This window comes from Mesoplodon mirus (genome assembly GCF_964341445.2).
Source record: "Mesoplodon mirus genome assembly, chromosome: 5".
Classification (NCBI taxonomy): domain Eukaryota; kingdom Metazoa; phylum Chordata; class Mammalia; order Artiodactyla; family Ziphiidae; genus Mesoplodon; species Mesoplodon mirus.
In genome coordinates, this window is record NC_138980.1 from 75,320,114 (window position 1) to 75,336,434 (window position 16,321).

At 40.0% G+C, this 16,321-nt stretch overlaps 1 protein-coding gene across 4 annotated transcripts in view; it reads right to left on the minus strand.

The window, feature by feature from the left end:
- The window catches only part of CDC42SE2 (CDC42 small effector 2), a 164,935-nt gene that overhangs the window by 15,464 nt on the left and 133,150 nt on the right, over window positions 1–16,321 (minus strand). For all 4 annotated transcript variants that reach the window (XM_082623761.1, XM_082623759.1, XM_082623762.1 and 1 more), the window contains one exon: window positions 331–432. In XM_082623761.1, coding sequence (XP_082479887.1) covers window positions 331–432 — 102 coding nt within the window. The remainder of the gene's footprint in view (window positions 1–330; window positions 433–16,321) is intronic.

The following is a 16,321-nucleotide window of genomic DNA, read 5'->3' on the forward strand; positions in this document are numbered from 1 at the left end:
GACCTCCAAGTCGCTTTGGTGGCAGGGGGCATGAGAATCCATGGGATAGTACCTTCCTTTCTGAATTCAAATCCTTTAAAAGTTTTAAAGTATTTATTTGGAAGAAAGGTAGCTACAAAGAGTTTAGTACAAATAGAAAAACAGATGACTTGGCAAACTACGTAAGAGATTAATTTTTCATTGTTCATTTTCTTCTCTTTGATGCTCACATTAAGTATGTATGTTCAATGTCTATAATACACTGGGCACAGTGCCATCATTAAGAATGTATGTACCTGTTACACAGGTGTACATGACTATGCCTGGAGGCCCCACCACCCACATACTTACGGAATTCACCCCACTGAACAGGTCTCCTGACCCCACGTGAGCTGTGTGCACAAAGTTTGTGGGCTCTCCAATCATACTTCGGTCAATCCGCCGGCGCCTTTTCTAAAACATAAGGAATAACGTGTTGAGAAAATAATCTTGTTAACAAAAACTTATTCTGGTAGATTTATATACTATGCACAAATGACTTCGTATAATAATATTTTTGCCCAGGACACAAAAATACCTATATCTTGGTATCACCACAATCACCTCTTATGATGAGATCCCCCAGGGAAATATATGCACAAAAAAATGATTGGCAAAGTAAAATAATAGGTTATTATTTAGAACTTAAAATAGATTATTTGGTCTGACTTTGGCCACCCACATATTTGTATAATAACCATTTAAGTTTTATTCTTTTAAAAAGTGAGACAAATGTAAAACTATCATCTGTAACCATCATTCTTAGCAAAGAACACAGTGTGACTTAAGTGCAGCATTCCGATTTTAAGCAAAACATTCTAGCTTGCATCATTAACAGACTGATGCTATTTTGATGGTTGTTACTGAGATTATACCCAACTACCCTTCACCCGGAAGGAATCTGTCAGCTATCTGTGCAGGAGAGGTCTGGCTCTAGCCCATTCACTGATTTCTGGCCTATTCTGGCTGCAAACGAAACCCTGTCCAAGCAGCCACCCAGGCTGCAGCTTACTGCCTCTTCCTCATTTCTGACACCCACTTCCCAGCAGCTTCCCAGGAACTTCAGCCACAGCTGCAATCCTTGTTCTACCAGTGTGCCCTCCGCCTCACTAGACACCTCCCTACCCTGCTGCTGTGTTAAACTGACCATCCGAGATTTTTCCACAGAAGAAGGTTATCATCAGACCCGAGTGTTCCGTGGCTCCTTAGATACTGTGATCAACTGAGAGGGGCCACGGGCACAGCTGGCTTACTGTCCTAATACCATCTCTGCGTATCCCCATTTTCTTCCCTTTCAACAGAACACTTCTCTTGAAAATGCCATCTGCATCAAAACTAAGGCAAGTTACAAAGTTGCTGGATTAGGTTAGGTTGCCTCTGAACATAGTATTTTACGTCTCCATCTACTGAAATGTTGCTATGCTCCTGATAAATCCTAAAAACGTATCCAGACAGACACAGGTGACAGCTCCTCGGGGTTAGAACATGATTTTCTACAAAGCCACAGAAGTGGAGAGTTCATACATTAATTTTAGAAGCTATTGTTTTACTGCCCTCTAGCTTTTATTGCCACAGATTAGAATCCCAAAAGCAGCCTGTTGTTTTCCCTTTAAGTATTTATGTTCATCCTCAGAGTTGAACAGTGACTCTGGACTATCTCCAGGTTTGTTGGTTTTTCCTTCCAGTGTTCTGTATGGTATATGGAGTTCCCTCTCTATCTGAACACGGGTTTTACTATAGCTTAGTAAAGTTTTCTTGTATTATTTCTTTGATATTGCTCCTTGTGTCCTTTTTTGCTATTTCCAGAGCTTCTGTTATGTGGACATCTGAATGTGTCTTTGTGTGTCTAAGGGGGGTGGGGGACGGAGGGAGGGAGAGCATGTGTGTGTCTGTGTGTATGCATGTGTGTGTGTATAATCTTCCTAGTTTCTTCCATTATTTGTTTCCTCTTTATAGTTTCACTGTATGAGAAAATAATGCCACTTGATCCTCTTTAGGAATCCACAACTGTTTTCGTACAGTACAGAGAGGAAATTTTTTTTTTAATGATTTAAATTTATTTATTTATTTATTTATTTATGGCTATGTTGGGTCTTCATTTCTGTGTGAGGGCCTTCACCAGTTGTGGCAAGCGGGGGCCACTCTTCATCGCAGTGTGTGGGCCTCTCACTATCGTGGCCTCTCCCGTTGCGGAGCACAGGCTCCAGACACGCAGGCTCAGTAATTGTGGCTCATGGGCCCAGTTGCTCCGTGGCATGTGGGATCTTCCCAGACCAGGGCTCGAACCCATGTCCCCTGCATTGGCAGGCAGAGTCTCAACCACTGCGCCACCAGGGAAGCCCCAGAGAGGAAATATTTTAAGCCTGCAGGCCATACAGTCTCTGTCAAAGCTCTGGCTCCACTCTGTCATCACAGTGTATAAGCAGCCACAGACAATGTGAGAACAAATGAGTATAGCTGTTTTCCAGTAAACATTTATGCACAAAAATGGGTGGCAGGTGACATAATGGCCCATAAGTTCTGGTTTGCTGACCCCAGCTCTAGATCAGTAATTTTTTTTCAGTGGTAGATACATTATTATTTTTCTCCGATTGTGATTATGTTTTGGAAGCTCTTTGCTATGCAATATTTTTAATCTCTTTGAGAATTTGTATTACATGTTTTCCTTTTTTCCTATCAAAGACGCTTGACTGAATGAATTATAGTCTATAACACCTGGGAGTAAAATATTCATTCCTGTACTTCTCCAAATTTAGTTACTTCAAGCCCCTTTCTGAAGGGTTAAGAAATCCAATCGGTCCTTTGGGGCAGTGTCCCATAGGGTTGTATAAAAATTTAAGGTTAAAATGGTGTCAGTAAGCCAAGGAAGGGTCTAGATCCCTTGTCTATGCTCTTCAACTTTCTGTTTCTTAGCACAACACGCCAGTTTCCTGCTCTCTTTTCCTTACATGGTGCTACTTAAGGAGGCTCACACAGATTCCCTGCCCCTAACCACAGACTTGTCACCCACAGCCATCCTTTGATGTGGGAGGCCAAGTGCCACCAATACAGGTTAGTCTCGTCCACCCTGTTTCCCATTTTTTTCTCCAGACTCTTGAGTTTGTCTATTTCTACCCACCCCATTCAACATACTTCCCCTTCATACTATTCTCTTCTGAGATGATACAGCACAAGTCCCTAAATGAGCCTTGAGAAGCAATGCTACCTTCTCTTTTCTAGGATTAAGGTAGGGAAAAGACGATGTTAACAGTAGTTTTGTGTCTGTTTTCTTCTTGGTAACATACTGTTACGTTACCATTAAATTTGTCTTGTTAGAAAACTGTTTCTCAAAGCACATCCAAGTGCATCTTCACCAGCAGAGGACATGAATTTTCTTGACACCTGAGTAGGACAAATTGTTGGGGTTTCTTCCACAGAATGCCCCGTGACGTACTGAAGGAGAAGGAGGCTTCCAGGGTCTTGGCACAGCCCAGACTGAGCAGAAAAGGCCAGACGTCTACAGATGAAGACAAAGGATGGCAGTTATGTTCCATGGGCTCATGGTGTCTGCCAGACTGAAGACTTCCCCGAAGGCCTTGTGAGGCTAGCCTGCAGGGGCAACAGCTCCCGAGGTACAGATGGTGCCACCTGGCTCAGCCAGAGGGCCCACTGAAGCAGGTGATGGGCTGGCCTATTTCAGAGAATAAGATCTACTTCCAGATCGTCCCTTGCCCTGTGAACACACAGGACTTCTAACAGTTCTGAATCCACATCATTTCCTCTGGAAGGGTGTGTCTGGGGCTTAGCAGATGGCTACAACTGGCCCACGAATCCACATTAAGGGATTTATTCTAACAGTTGAATTATTGCAGGAAGATGCTGGGAGAGAAGTCACCATGGAGCACTCAGGCCACCAGCCATCTCACCCAGAAATGCTTCTTGAAAGATTAATGAATGGATGTGCCTGTAGGTCGATATGCTTCTGAAAGAGGCGTATTAATACACACTTATAAACATAATATGACACTCTGAATAATGAGGGAGGATGTTCAAAAGGAGACAACTAAACTGGTTCAAAAGAGACTCTCACAGTGAAAAGCAAAGGACAGGAAGACACCGACTTCCTTCTATCGCAGCAATTATGTTAGGTAATTAATTTATAATCTGAAAATAATGACTACTTTTCAACTTGAACTTTACTGAGTTGGGAATGAGACTTTTCCTTTAGTACTGAAAGGGTTCTTCATGCCATCTACTCTAACCTTGATTGTAGGGTTAGAAGTAGAAGTTTTCTGTCTTTCCTTCTTTAAGGCTAGAAGGAGCACAACTTTTAAAGCAGGGGAATAACATGATCAAAATGGTTTTAAAACGCATAATAGCTACAGATGGAAAGCAGGTTGGAGGGGTCCAAAAGAAAAGTTATTATAGTAATGTTGGTGAAAGGAGATTACTTGCATTCAACTAACAGCAGCATAAATGGAACGTGTACAGATTCAAGCTGTGTTCAGTGGGTAAAATCAAAAGCATCTGGTTGTTGACTGGATTTGAGAATTGAAAGGTAACAGTTAAGAAAGATGCACAGATTTCAGATCTGAATAGAGTGTACTCGATTTACTGGATTAGATAATACTGGAAGAGGGTCAGTCTTCAGGAAGAAGATGAAAGATTCTGTTTAAGACACACCGAATTTGAGACGTCTATGAGACATTCAAGTGAGGTTATCAAGAGGGCAAGTTGAATACACAGATACAGGATTCTGAAAAGGGCTAAACTAGAGATAGGAAATTGAGAGTCACCAGAATAAAGCTGTCCGAGTTAATGAGACTTCCTAGGAAAAAAAGTGCACAGAGGAACTCTATATAAGGTTGGTCAGGAAAATAAGCCGTTAAAGGAGGCCAAAAAGGAACAGCCTAAAAGTTACGAGCAAAGTCAGATGTGACTTCTTCAAAGTGTGAAGGAGAGGTTAGGCAATACTCTGCAAGCTGGTGGGAGGTCAGGTGAAGAGAAACATGTTTCCTGGATTCAGCAACATGAAGTGAGCACCTTGGTGATGCTGTGCCAGCACAGTGACAGGAGCTCCAGACATCACTGGGGGAGTGAGGGGCATCCAGGAGGCGGGGACATGGAGAACTCCAACACAGACAAGTGGACAAAGTCTGGCCTCTGAACAGAAGACAGACAGCCGTAGCTCAAGGGAGAAGAAGTAATGAGGACAGACTGAATTTTCTCCCTTAAATATGAGAAAGACTCGACTATGCTTAATTTCTGGTGAGGCAAATCAGAAAAGACAGAGACAGAAGGTAAAGAAAAATAAAGATTATCAATATTACAAGCCTTCCAGAGAAGGTAGGAGGGATAGGATCCAGACACAGGCTGAGGTGTTCTTTAGACTTCTGTTATAACTTTCTTAATCAAAAACCTGGATTCTAATTATAATTAAATATTTTAAGATATAAAAACGTAATATTTTTCAGACGCAAGGCAGACATTTAAAGAACAGACCACTTTTCTGGTGTGCTATATTGAGAGCACAGGGTACAGACGAGATTTAAATCGTGGGCAAACAAGGGGAATTCCAGAGTCAGGCCTCTACAGAGAAAAACAGGAAACGGCGCACTCCACTCTGATACGTATTAACTGCTGTCAGTAGCACAGTCACAGTTTTTCCTGGAAACATACTTTATTCTTCTTGATTCCTTATAGGGAACTTTACTAAAACTGTCGACCATCTGAATAATTCTTGCCATCCTTAAAATATTAACTGTTATTCTGCATAAGGCCAAAGACTAGAGGTACACAAAAACGAGTAGCTGTATTACAGTGCAGGGGATTAGGGAAAATGTCTCTTCCCATTTAATGTATGTCAATTATGCCTCATTGAAGCTGTTTAAAACTTAGAGTTACATACTACAAACTTGTTTGATGAAATGTGATATCCAGAATTTGCTTTTAATTATCCAGTGGAGGGGGGGTTAATAGGTGAAACAAGATGGTCCCCCCATCAATAACTACTGAAGCTGGGGACTACACACACGGGCAGGTGGCGGGCCGAGGTGGGAGGGTCTCCTCTTCTTTCCCTAATAAGTTTTTAAAAATAAGTTTTAAAAGAGATATGCTAATTCATTTATATTCCTCCTAGTCTTACAACTTTACATAAAAACTTACGCACTGTTGTGTACTAGTAAAAATGCTGTGACACAAATATGAATAAACATTTACTTTCATGTCTGATTTCCATCAGAATGTAATCTTGCCCTCATTCTTTCAGATGCTTTACAATTCTAAAATTCTCTACCCACTTCCTGTCTTCCTCCCCAAACTATAGAAGATATGTGAAGTTTTTCAGAAATACACTGCAGAGCTACCTCATCAATATAAGGCTAGCTACAGTATCCATTTAGTTTAACACTGCTCTTTATATGCTTCATTCATGCACTCCCATCACATGTTCCTTTGAAAATAAAAATTACTTGGCAAATATTTATTTTAAAAACCTGGAATGTAAAATTTACAGAAAGGATTATTCTGAGATCATTCTTCCAAAAGACCCATCTTCTCTGGTTTCACACTCATATCTGGCTACCACCTCCATCCCTCCGCTTCTGTGTATCTCATGTATGGCAGCCTTCTCCAATACATCCTAGGTCCCCTTTCTTCCTCTCCCATGTCTTCACCTTATTAACTCTATGCTGATGACTAGTAAGTCTATTTTCTCTTTTCTGGGCATTAGACTACACATCCAAGTGCTTACCGGACATGTCCATGTGAATGCTGAGAGGATACTCAAATTTCCGATGTCCACAACTGAACATATAATCTTATTTCTGTAATCTAGTCTTTCTCTTCGGGCCCCATTTTGGTGAACAACACTTCCACCAGGACTTCAAGCCAGGTGTGAAGACTGCCCCTCACTCCTCCTCCTTCCCCATACTATCACATCACATCCTGTGGATTCTACCCTTTCACTCTCTCCATCCCCATGTCACTGCCACAGCCTTACTTGCAGTCCCTACGGCCTTCCACCTACATCACTGTAGTAGCCTCCTAACTCATTTGCTTCAAGCTTTACAACATTCCTTCCCCTCCCAATATTCTTTGCCCTGGGTTTAGACAGACCTTTCTAAAGTACAAAACTGATGCTACTCACCACTTTAAAATCCCTCAACAGCTTTCCAAAACTTGCAGGCTAAATTCAAAATCCCAAAGCCTATGAAATCCTGTTTCTCTCTCTAGCCTCCTCTTTTTTTTTTTTTTTGCGGTACGTGGGCCTCTCACTGTTGTGGCCTCTCCCGTTGCGGAGCACAGGCTCTGGACGCGCAGGCTCAGCGGCCATGGCTCACGGGCCCAGCCGCTCCGCGGCATGTGGGATCTTCCCAGACCAGAGCAGGAACCCGTGTCCCCTGCATCGGCAGGTGGACTCTCAACCACTGCGCCACCAGGGAAGCCCTAGCCTCCTCTTTTAATACTTTCTTGCATTCTAAGCTTTCATCTGCTACTTGAAATTCCCTAAATATGCTATGATCTCACTCTCTCTCACTTCTCGCCCTTGACCTGAAAGGATCCTTCCTCCTGCTCCTTGACTAACTCAGGCCTCATACCCTCTGCTCTGAGGTTAGATGCTCCTCCTCTCTGCTCCCAGAGAATCTTGTGTTCACTTCCACCAAAGTAAAATTTACATCTCGCACCAAACTGAAACTGTCCACTGGATGGCACATGTGCTCCTATATGGAGAGGGCATATAAAATGTTGGCTCACAAGGACCAGCGCCATACAGAGCACAAAGCAATTCATCAACACACGTTTTTTAAATGAATACATTTATGAATATATAAACATTACAGTCACATTGTTTTTAAGCTTAACTTTTAAAACATTTTTTGTAGCAATATAAATGTTCCATCTCCCTCACATTTCTACAATATTGATTAAATATAGCTTCTAGGAAAAGAGTGATTACTCAATCACTTAAAGGTTGAAACTTCCTCTAAGACTTTCTCTGGGCAGCTTCGTGTGCAAACACATGCCACCGAGGAGCAATTTAAGGCCAGATCCCAGAGGGTAACAGGAGGCCTAAGGTAAAAGCACAGGTGGAATAACCTCAGGTCCTTTTAGAAATGGAGATAAAATGTAAATAAAGAACAAAATGGTCTGCCATCTGGAGCAAGGGAAAAAAGCTAGGGCTTTCCGGCTACAAGACAGCAATCACTTATGCCAATGTGGACTAAATATTTGAAAGGTTGAAAGAGAGTGATATACTACTGACTTAACTTTGTGACCTGGAGAGAGAAAGCTGAGAGAGTATAACCACATCCCCTGCCTATGAATATATCAAATAAACCCACGATTCCCAGACTGTGTCAAGTAGCTGGCAAACATCAAGGGACCCCATGTGGTATTTTCAATTTGAGGGAAACACAATGATACTCAACGTGAAGCAGCCTGGGACCTGGGCCCCTTTGCTGCAGTGCTTGCACACCTCTCCTCAAGCAACAGAATACAAAGAAACTGTATGGGACTACAAATAACTGCCTGCATGCCCAGTTGGGGCAAATTCTGAACAGAAGATAAAAAGAGACCAAAACACCCAACTGCCACCACTTTCGAAGAGCCCAGAGCAAAAGCAGGGGGTCAGGACTTCCCTGGTGGCGCAGCCTGCCAATGCAGGGGACACGGGTTTGATCCCTGGTCCAGGAAGATCCCACATGCCACAGAGCAACTAAGCCCGTGCGCCACAACTCCTGAGCTTGCGCTCTAGAGCCCATGAGCCACGACTGCTAAGGCCCACGCGCCTGGAGCCCATGCTCTGCAACGGGAGAGGCCACCACAATGAGAAGCCCACGCACCGCAGTAAATAGTAGCCCCCACTCGCCACAACTAGAGAAAGCCCGTGTGCAGAAACACAGACCCAATGCAGCCATATACATACATACATACATACATACATACATACATACATATGTACATAAGTTAATTAATTTAGAAAAAAGCAGGGGGTCGGGAACAAAAGGGTACTGCGCACGCCCCCTGCACACACCACCATAAAGGGGTGGGCAAACCACCTAAGCCGGCCCTCCAGCCTGACTCCTACCTTCATCCCATATAAGGAACAAGCTTGCCCTGCCTCAGGGAGTGAGCAAGCAAGGGTACCTGTTGTTTGTTCCCCCCTCACCTCCCCGCTACAGCAGGGGTTCCAATAAAGCCTTGCCTGAATTTCTTGTCTGGCCTCTGGTCAACTTCTATTAAGAAGGCCAAGAACCCTGGTCGGTAACAAACATACGTACAATACTGTGTGAACTAACTCAAGATAATTCAAAATTTCAATCTCAGAGAACACACTCTTTTCAACAACATATCTTTGCAAAGCACAGTTTTTCAGTGCCTGCTGTGTAAAAAGCCCAAGTATTGTACAAAAGTCAGTATAGAACTGGAGAAGAGGCTGGTGGTGTTCAGTCTGATCCTACAGTTTGAGGAGTTGTGTAAAGCCTAATAGGCACACATATCCCATAGGTAATGAAGGTTATTTGGGAAAGAAATAAAAATTTATTTTTTCTTTCTATATATGTGTATTATTTTTTCAAATGGTGACTCAGTTTTTAGAACAGAAGTATTAAGCTGTTTAGACCAAACTAGTTAATAAATAAATCTGTAAAGCATTTCTCTTGGCCTGGGAACACCATGAAAAAAATTACTAAAGTGTTAAGGGCAACAAACACAGAAGTTCGGGAGCCTCTGAAATAAGCTAATTTTTTGAAATATTGAGAGTATAACTAGGCACTGGGCATTTCTTAAAAAAACAGTAACTTTTTATACTATGCTACTGACAGTGTTCCCCTAAGTACATGAGCTGCTTTCAAATTGCATCCTATTATCCATCCAGTTCATACAACAGGGGGAAAAAATGACTAACAAAAGCTATAACAACATAAAAATAGATTTGATTTTTTTTATAGTAAAGGAAAAGGATTTTCCTAGTGAGTCTTACACAAAAAATGAAAGCAATAGTTATGGCTGCAATGTCAACAAACTACGTGAAATGCCCTCACCCAAACCCATTCCCACGTGGCACTGCCTATTCATCCCTTAAGACTCAGCTCAAACATAACCTTCTGAGTTGAGGTTGCTGGGTATTCCTTGGTTTAAGCATTTAGAGCACAAGGCTCATTATTTCAATTATAACACTTAAAAATACTGTATTATAATTTATCTGCCCACAGTTTGATTTTCCTACTGTGCTAAGAGTTCTTCTATGACCACAGCTGTGCCTGACACATTGGAAAATAAATGGCTGTTGAATGAATAAAAGGATTTTAAAGAAACAATGTCAGCTCAGTTCTCTAAAAACTGTTTGTCTTATCCAATATTATGACCAAATATTTCTCAAGGACCTATTACATATGAAGATGTAAAAAAATATATATATATACGATGTCAGTTCTAGTGGATTTCATATTTCTGCAAAAAAAAAATTACCTGTTTTATTTTTCTGCTCTACAGTAATGCTATCTACCATAGAGTAGTTCTACTGTCATCATTGTTCTAGCTTTTATATGGGGTGACACCTCAAGAGCAAGCTTTACTGTATATCAGAATCACTGCAGGGGTTTGTTAGAACACAGGCTGCTGACCTTCTTGCAGAATTTCAAATCCACCAAGTTTGGGGCAGGTCCAGGAATGTTCATGGTTAACAGGACACCAGCTCAATGGTTTAGAAACACTGGTGCTGAAGATTTACAGCTGAATATTTTAAAACAATGGGTAATTCTTAAGAGTCTTACTACATGCCAGGCATATTTCCAATCACTTTAAATACAGGAACGAATTTGATAATACCTTGAAAAGCACTGTGTGATGTTTTAATATTCCCTTCAAATCCAACACTGGCAAACTCTCACTTGGAATCTCCTGACTATTGCTCACCTTATATTCACACTTGTTAATCTCTTGAACTCCCTGAATAATGTTTTACAATTTTTTTTTTTTTTTTTTTTTTTTTTTTTTTTTTTTGCGGTATGCGGGCCTCTCACTGTTGTGGCCTCCCCCGTTGCGGAGCACAGGCTCCGGACGCGCAGGCCCAGCGGCCATGGCTCACGGGCCCAGCCGCTCCGCGGCATATGGGATCCTCCCAGACCGGGGCACGAACCCGTATCCCCTGCATCGGCAGGCGGACTCTCAACCACTGCGCCACCAGGGAGGCCCCATGTTTTACAATTTTTGTGTGTGTTTTCAATTATTTGGAGAGCCATTAGGCTGAATGGTTTTTCTCATTAAGAACAAACAATTCTACAACAACCAAGCCACCAAAGAATGTTTTTTAATCAATAGTTTTCATTAAAAAGAAGAGCCTATTCACTGTAGCAAACAAAGAAATACTTCTCAACCAGCTATCACCCCAGAGCTCAGCGCACAGACAGTAGTCAGACATGTCTATCTCCCCTAGTCTTTCCCTGGAAGAGGTCTATTTGCATATTTTAAAAGCTACTACCTGAGGGTCAAGCTTCTAATTTAGCACACACACAGAGATAGACTAAGATACTGCCCAGAAAGGAGGCCACTGGGCACAATCTCCACGTTTTTCCTCTTGCCCCATTCCAGGTTACCCAGCATACTGCTTTTGCAGCTGCCTCCCAGGGGTGACATTTTTTGATTGCCTGGCTTTGGTGGCCAGCAGGGCTTCAGGTCACAGGTCCCATAGCACAAAAATAATCAACCAGTTCTTAACTAGCTATCCCCCCAACGGCTCAGTGCAGAGGGGACAGAAATACCTAGCTCCCAGAATTTCTGTGAAAGGGGTCTACTTGCATAGTTTAAAAGATGCTGCCTGAGGGTCTGACTTCCAGTCAGCCTGCATCTAGGTGCTGAGTGAGATCCTCCCCTTTGGACAATCACAAGGTTTGAGAGACAACCAAGACCTTGGGCCAGGCTGAATGATAAGGTTCAACTCCTACATATGACCAGTATGTCACACCTGGCAGAGGTGGCTGTTTTATATAACGCACAGAAACCAGCACAGAGAGCCCAGGAAAATGAAGAAACAGAGGAACACGTTCCAAACAAAAGAACAAAATAAAACTCCAAAAATATACCTTAATAAAATGGAGGACAGATCATATGTTAAGCTACAGTTTAAGTCTTAATAAATTTAAAAAGACTGAGGTCATATCAAGCATCTTTTCTGACCACAATGGTATGAAATGAGAAATCAATTACAAGGAAAAAAAAGTGGAAAACCCACTTTAAAAACATACTACTAAATAACCAAAAGGTCACAGAAGAAATTACAAGGGAAATCAAAAAACATTTTGAGAAAAGTAAAAATGGATATATTACATACCAATCTTATGGGATGCAGCAAAGGCAGTACTAAGAGGGAAGTTCATAGCAATAACCAACTACGTTAACAACAACAAAGAGCTCAAACAAATAATGTAACTTTTTACCTCAAGGAATTAGAAAAAGAGCGAACTAAACCCAAAGTTAGTAGAAGGAAGAAAATAACAAAGATCCATGTGGAAATAAATGAAAAAGAAACTAAAAGACAATAGAAAAGATTAACAAAACAGAGAGCTACTTTTTTAAAAGATAAAATAGAAAAACCTTTAGACTTACAAAACAAAGAGAAATTAAATTAGAAAAGAGGAGACGTTACAACTGATACTATAGAAATACAAAGAATCATGAAGACTACTATGAACAGTTACATGCCAAAAAACTGGACAACCTAGAAGAAACAGATAAATTCCTAGAAACATACAAACCTACCAAGACTAAACCATGAAGAAATAGAAAATCTAAACAGACCAATAACAAGTAAGGAGACTGAATCAGTGATCAAAAACCTCTCAACAAACTATAGGACCACATGGCTTCACTGGTGAATTCTACCAAACATTTAAGAAGAATTAATACCAATCCTTCTCACATTCTTCCAAAACAATCAAAGAGTACACTTCCAAATGAGGCCAGCATAACGCTGATACCAGAACCATTCAAGGTCAGTAAAGAAATTACAGGCCAATAATCCTGACGAACAAAGATGCAAAAATTCTCAAGAAAAGCTTAAGAAATTGAATTCAACAGTACAATGAAAGGATCATACACCATGATCAAGTGGGATTTATTACAGAGATAGAAGGATAGTATACCACATTAACAAAATGAAGGCTAAAAGTCACATGATCTCAAAGAAGCAGAAAAAGCATTTGGCAAAATTCAACATCCATTTGATAAAAACTCTCAATAAAGTGGGAATAGTGAGATCATACCTCAACATAAAAAAGACTGCACAGATATGTCTCATTTCATTGCACTTTGCTTTATTGTACCCCACAGATACTGCGTTTTTTTTACAAATTGAAGGTTTGTGGCAACTGTGCATTGAGCAAATCCACTGGCACCATTTTGCCAACAATATTTGCTCACTTTGTGTTTCTGTATCATATTTTGGTAATTCTCACAATATTTCAATTTTTTTCACTATTATCATACTTGTTATGGTGATCTTTGATATGACTATTGCAAAAACATCATGACTTGCTGAAGGCTCAGATGATGGTTAGCATTTTTTATCAGTAAAGCGTTTTTTAATTAAGATACGTGTTTTTCCTTAGATATAATGCTATCGCACACTTAACAGACTACAGTATAATATTAATATAACTTTTATATATATTGGGAAGCCATAAAATTCACTTGACTCTCTATTGCAATATTTGCTTTAGTGTGGTGGTCTGTAACTTGACCCACAATATCTCCAAGGTATGCCTGTATATGACAAGTCCACAGCTAACATGAACTCAATGGTGATAAGCAGAAAGCTTTTCCTCTAAGATCAGAAACAAGACAAAGATGCCCACTCTCACCACTTTTTTCCCATATATTGAAAATCCTAGCCAGAGCAATCAGGCAAGGAAAAAAAAGGCATCCAAACTGGAAAGGAAAAAGTAAAATGGTCTCTATTTGCAGATGACATGATATTACATATAGAAAATCCTAAAGACTCCACCAAAAAACTGTTAGAACTAATAAGCAAATTGAAATTCAAGAATGAAATTGAATGGTGGAATGGGAACAATGGAAAAGATAGTCTCTTCAATAAATGGTGTTGGGAAAACTGAATAGCCAAATGCAAAAGAATGCAACTGGACCAAAATCTTACACCGTACCCCAAAATCAATTCAAAATGGATTAAAGACTTGAATGCAAGACTTGAAGCCATAAAACTCTAGAAGAAAACGCAGGGATAAGCTCCTTGATATCACCCTTGGCAATGATTTTTTGGATTTGATACCAAAAGCAAAGGCAAAGCAAAAATCAGTAAGTTGGACTACATGAAATTACAATTTTTTGCACAGCAAAGAAAACTAATGCAGTGAAAAGGCAACCTACAGCTACAGAATGGGAGAAAATATTTTGCAAATAATATATTTGATAAGGAGTTAATATCTAAAATATATAAAGAACTTATACAACTCAGTAGTTAAAAACAAAAACAAAAAACCAACCCAATTAAAAATGGGAACAAATGAATAGATATTTTCCCAAAGATGACATACGGATGGATGACCAACAAGTACATGAAAAGATGCTCGGTATCACTAATTAGCAGAGAAATGTAAAACAAAACCAAAATGAGATATTACCTCAGACCTGTTAGAATAGCTATTATCAAAAAGACAAAAGATAGCAAATGTTGGTGAGAATGTGGAGAAAAGGAAACCCTTGTGCACTGCTGGTGGGAATATAAATTGGTGCAGTTGTTATAAAAAACAGTACCGAGGTCCCTCAAAAAATTAAAAACAGAACTACCATATGATCTAGCAATTCCTCTTCTGGGTATACAGTCGAAGGAAATGAAATTGCTATCTCAGAGAAACATGCATCTTCCTGTTCTTGCAGCACACTTACAATAGCCAAGACATGGAAACCACCTAAGTGTCCATGAATGGCTGAATAATGAAAATGTGATGTGTGTGTGTGTGTCCACATAAGTATATATAGACAGATATATGCATATACGGACAGATGTGTATCTATAGATACACAATGGAATTTTATTCAGCCATTAAAAAAAGATGGATATACTGCCATCCATGACAACACTGATGAACGTGGAGGGCATTATGCTAAGTGAAATAAGTTAGAAAGAAAAGATAAATACTATACCATCTCACTTTTATCTGAAATCTGAAAAAACCTAACTCACAGAAACAGAGAACAGATTAGTGGCAGCCAGAGGCAGGGGGTGAGGCGTAGGGGGTGGAGGTGGTAGAATGGGTAAAGGGGATCAAAAGGTACATACTTCCAATTATAAGATAAGTAAGTTCTGGGGATATAAGGTACAGCACGGTGACTACAGTTAGCAATACTGTCGTGTATACTTGATTATTGCCGAGAGTAAATCTTAAAAGTTGTCATGAGAAGAAAAAAAGTTTTTAACCATATGAGGTGATAAGTTAACTAAACTTACCGTGGTAAGCATTTCACAGTATATTCATTTATCAGATCATTATGTTGTACTCCTTAAACTAACACAATGCTATATGTTAATTATATCTCAATAAAACTGAGGTGGGAGGGAAAACCTACTCCTACTTATAGACTGGAGGTAGTGAAATAAATTTCAGGTCCATCATTCCCTCATATGATATACTACTCACCATTTTCATTCCTTCCCTCTGGGCTCTACCAAGATTTCTATTCAATATAACAAATCACAAGTGTGAGTCATGGTTTTATTCCAATAATGACTGGATAAATTCTAAGCATACCAGGATGATTACAAAGAGGTCATATATCTATTTACAGGTATCAGTGATGATTTGAGCTACTAAATTCACTATCTCCTATCTGTGTCCATGAACTCCTTTACTGCTGAGTCTGACCAACTTTGGAGGTAATATTATATAAATTACATTATCTTATACTCTACAAATAGTAAGCAAAACATTAATAGAGCAACAAAACTTTAAAAAAACCATTAGACATAATAAGGTAACTGTGGGAAAAATATATTATTACCATGACTTTATACAAAAATGATTCACAGAGGATTTTATGACCTATTAATATTTAATGAGTTATGATATAGTGCTCAAAATGATATATAGCACTTATAATTTGGGGGGTAGGATGAAAACCATATGAATAAACTGCATAATACAGGAGGCCTCTACCTTTTGCTCATTATCTTTATACAAAGTTTACTTACTATGGCACAAAAGTCAAAAGATAACTGAAGCTAACTACTTATAGACCCTAGCTTCACTGGAATTCTGCTAGAGGTGTATATAACTAGCATTAAGTCTTTAGCCTTCTTTCACTTTTT